General features: G+C 25.7%; 2 protein-coding genes across 2 annotated transcripts in view; both read left to right on the plus strand.

Annotated features, from left to right (window-relative positions):
• LOC111691110 (zinc finger CCCH domain-containing protein 13) overlaps nt 1–3,641 on the plus strand; it is a 41,641-nt gene that overhangs the window by 33,494 nt on the left and 4,506 nt on the right. The gene's annotated exons all lie outside the window — the stretch shown is intronic.
• Nucleotides 2,354–2,704, plus strand: LOC124419020 (caspase-1-like). The gene has a single exon (XM_046947139.1). It carries the CDS (start codon nt 2,354–2,356, stop codon nt 2,702–2,704), a length of 351 nt encoding a protein of 116 aa, XP_046803095.1.

Raw genomic sequence — 3,641 nt, forward strand, 5'->3', positions numbered from 1 at the left:
TTCAGTTCTAGTTCAGTTCTAGTTCAGTTCTAGTTCAGTTCTAGTTCAGTTCTAGTTCAGTTCTAGTACAGTTCTAGTACAGTTCTAGTTCAGTTCTAGTTTAGTTCTTGTTCAGTTCTAGTTTAGTTCTAGTTCAGTTCTAGTTTAGTTCTTATAGTAAAGATTATTAAAATTTCGAACCAAAGTAATTAAAGTATTAGAAGAATAAAATCAAGTATTAATAGATGAAAGTATTCTGCCAATATATTTGTAAATAAAATTTACAAATCTATCTACTGTTCTTTTTAAAACAGATTTCAATATTCATAATTTTTAACCAAAACTGCTAAACATGTGCAATAATTTTTTTAATTAAGTTCATAAATTTCAAATAAAATAAAGAAAGTTTTCATTAAACATTGAAATAGTAATAAAAAAATTTAAATCATTTGATTAGTAGTCACTTTCAACAGTTTTCACACTGTAATAAACTAAAAAAAATATTCAAACTACTTAATAAAACAACCCTGTATTTTGACAATTACTTTGTTTACGTGTTATCGATAGTTAAACTATTTACCGTTACTTTATAAAAAAAGAAACATAAATGACAAGTAAGCGAAAACATTGTACATTAACATTTAAATTATTTTTTTGGCATATGTCCATAAAGGAAGGAAATAACCATAAATAAAAATCAATGAAAAAAAGAAAGAAGTTTTTTACCCAAAACCACCAACTAACATTAAAAAAATTGACTTTTAGTGGTTTTCACTCGTTATGGGTGCGGTTATTTTTATAAAACAACTCACGCAAAGAAATCATATGGAATATTCACTTTTATTTTATTTATTACTCATGTATACAAGGTCACGATTGCAATGTTCTTTTTAGATTTTAATTTTTTATTCAATATAAGATTTTCAAGTTTAGTCTAGTTTTCATAAGAAGTCTTTTGTTAAACTTTTTATTTACAATTTTTAAAGAAACATACATTAAAATAATCATTTTTGAAAGGTTTTTTTAAAAACTACTTAAACAATTGAAAGTGTTTTTTTTTAACATTCTAGTTTGCGGTTAACTTTTATGCCCTTCACTAATAATATAGAGCCATAATACAATTTAATTTAAAGTACCTACCAAAATAAAGAAGAGCTTTGGTATGTATAAAAACTTTTAAAAGATTTTAAATGCCAAGGACAACAAAAACTTACTTAAAATAATTTACACATTTGTTTTGCATTTTTTAGCACATCTCTGACCATCTCTGGCAAAGTACTGTCAATGTAAACATTGAAACCGTTATTTTTATTAGGGTTACCATATCATACTCCACATTTTTATTAGTTTACTAAAGCACATAAGCGTTTTTATGTCTTTAACGCTTTTTTTTGCTAAATTTAAAAGTAAAACACATTTAAAACAATATTTTAATTATTTTATGTGTTTCAATGAGTGATTTTATTATAAATATTTAAATGGTAGGTAGTTTAACTCGTCTTAAATATTTAAGGCAATTAATTGAGTTTAATCTTTGTAACTATAAGTATGTATGTAGAGAAAGATAAATATATATTTAAAGTGCTTAATAGTCTTAAAAAATAATTTGCATATGAAACAAACGAGTATATACATACATATGTATGCTTACACTTATGCTATAAATTTACAGCCATATGTACAATGGGTAACTAACAGGTACATAGGTAACGGTAAAAGTAAGAAAGAAATTGTAAGAAAAAGTTTATTGTTTTTAAAAATTCTTTTAAAAAGTATCTGTGGTTTATTTGATGTTATGAAACCCAATAAGCAAAAAACATTCATACATAGCCTTTGTAAATAAACAAATTTAAAAATGTTTACTTACATAGATAGATAGATAGATAGATAGATAGATAGATAGATTAGATAGGTTATTAATTTATACTAAGGTTATGTAAGCGCATGTAGATCTTAAGTTAGCCAACACTTAACTACAGAAAAAACACCCTTTAAGTATCATTTATTATAGATATTTGCCAAAGATAAATAAAATAATAACATTTGTTAAACATTTCTCATATTAGGTTTTTTTCTTAAACAATATTTATTAATACGCTCTCTCCCTTTATTTGCATTATTTATTTAAACGATTTCTCTCAAAAACTCTATATTGAGCAAAAAAAATCAAAGACAAACCTTACAAAATGATTATCAAAGCTTTTTTTCAGTCAACGACGATAAGATAAGAAACTTGTATTTTAGAGCTACAAATAAAATATTCGAAGAAAAACATCTAATTTACCAACTACTGAATACAAATTTAGTATCTTGTTTATGGTAAAACGAAAAACAATACCATCGAAGACTAATTCAATATAAAAATAATAAAATAATGGACGAAACCGATTTATCACTATTTAAAAGTAAAAAAGATAAACATGACAAAGCTGATGCCACCTGCACCACCACCACCAACACCTCTAGCTCAACTAAAGAAACAGTAGAGAAAAAAGTTCTCTTCTCACGACCCACTAATGAAGATGTTTATAATTGCGATAATCCCCATGCGGGTATTGCACTCATTTTCAATCACAAAGATGTCAAGGGTCAAAAGCAAAGAGTGGGCACCGAACAAGATCGTGATGCTGTTGAGCGTTCTCTTTTGAATTACGGTTATGATGTGAGAGTTTTTAACGATTTGACATTTGCTGAATTAAGTGATGTTTTAAAGAAAAGTGAGTGAGTGCAGCAATTTCACAAAGTTTTTTTTTTTTTGTAATTTAAATTTATATCGATATGGACAAAATTTTGTAATTATTGTGTTATTGAAATCAGTAGAACTGGAACAAATCCAATAACAAATATTTGCTAACAATGTTGTGTTATCTACTTATATGAGTATTAGTTCGAACAAAAAACGGTGTTCGAATCAGCCGATAAACTTTATTCATTTCATATTACAGTGAGTGACAAAATTAAGCTATTTATGATATATAATGCACTTAATTTTTATTTTAAAGTATATACATATTAAACTCTTATTAATTTTATACTTAGTGCGGTTACTGTGGTAAAATTATCATAAAACTATTTTTAAAGTGAAATGGACCTTAAAACAGAACTTAAAATCATCATTCTGTTTAAAAACATACATATTTGAAGAGTTTTAAAAAGTATTTTTTTTTTTTGTGTATAAGATACAAAAATATGTTAATGATAAATATCCGATAAAAATTAGAGATGGTACTCATCTATCATTCGTAATTCAAATTACACAGCTTGTGTAATTCGCAGCTGAATTTTTGTATGGCCGATCATGTTATCCAGTTCGATAGATAGATAGATAGATAGATAGATAGATAGATAGATAGATGGATAGATAGATAGATAGATAGATAGATAGATAGATAGATAGATAGATAGATAGATAGATAGATAGATAGATAGATAGATAGATAGATAGATAGATAGATAGATAGATAGATAGATAGATATATAGATAGATAGATATTACGAAAAAATATTTTACTGCATCGTTTGCTTGGCATATTTTTAATTTCATATTAAGTATTATGTTTGAACGTACTGTTCGAATGAATGTTTGTAAGACATTAAGAGTTTATTTAAAATCAATGATCTTAAGAGCTAAATACAAAAATCTTAAAACTAACTAGAACTAT

Source organism: Lucilia cuprina, chromosome 3, assembly GCF_022045245.1.
Source record: "Lucilia cuprina isolate Lc7/37 chromosome 3, ASM2204524v1, whole genome shotgun sequence".
Classification (NCBI taxonomy): Eukaryota; Metazoa; Arthropoda; class Insecta; order Diptera; family Calliphoridae; genus Lucilia; species Lucilia cuprina.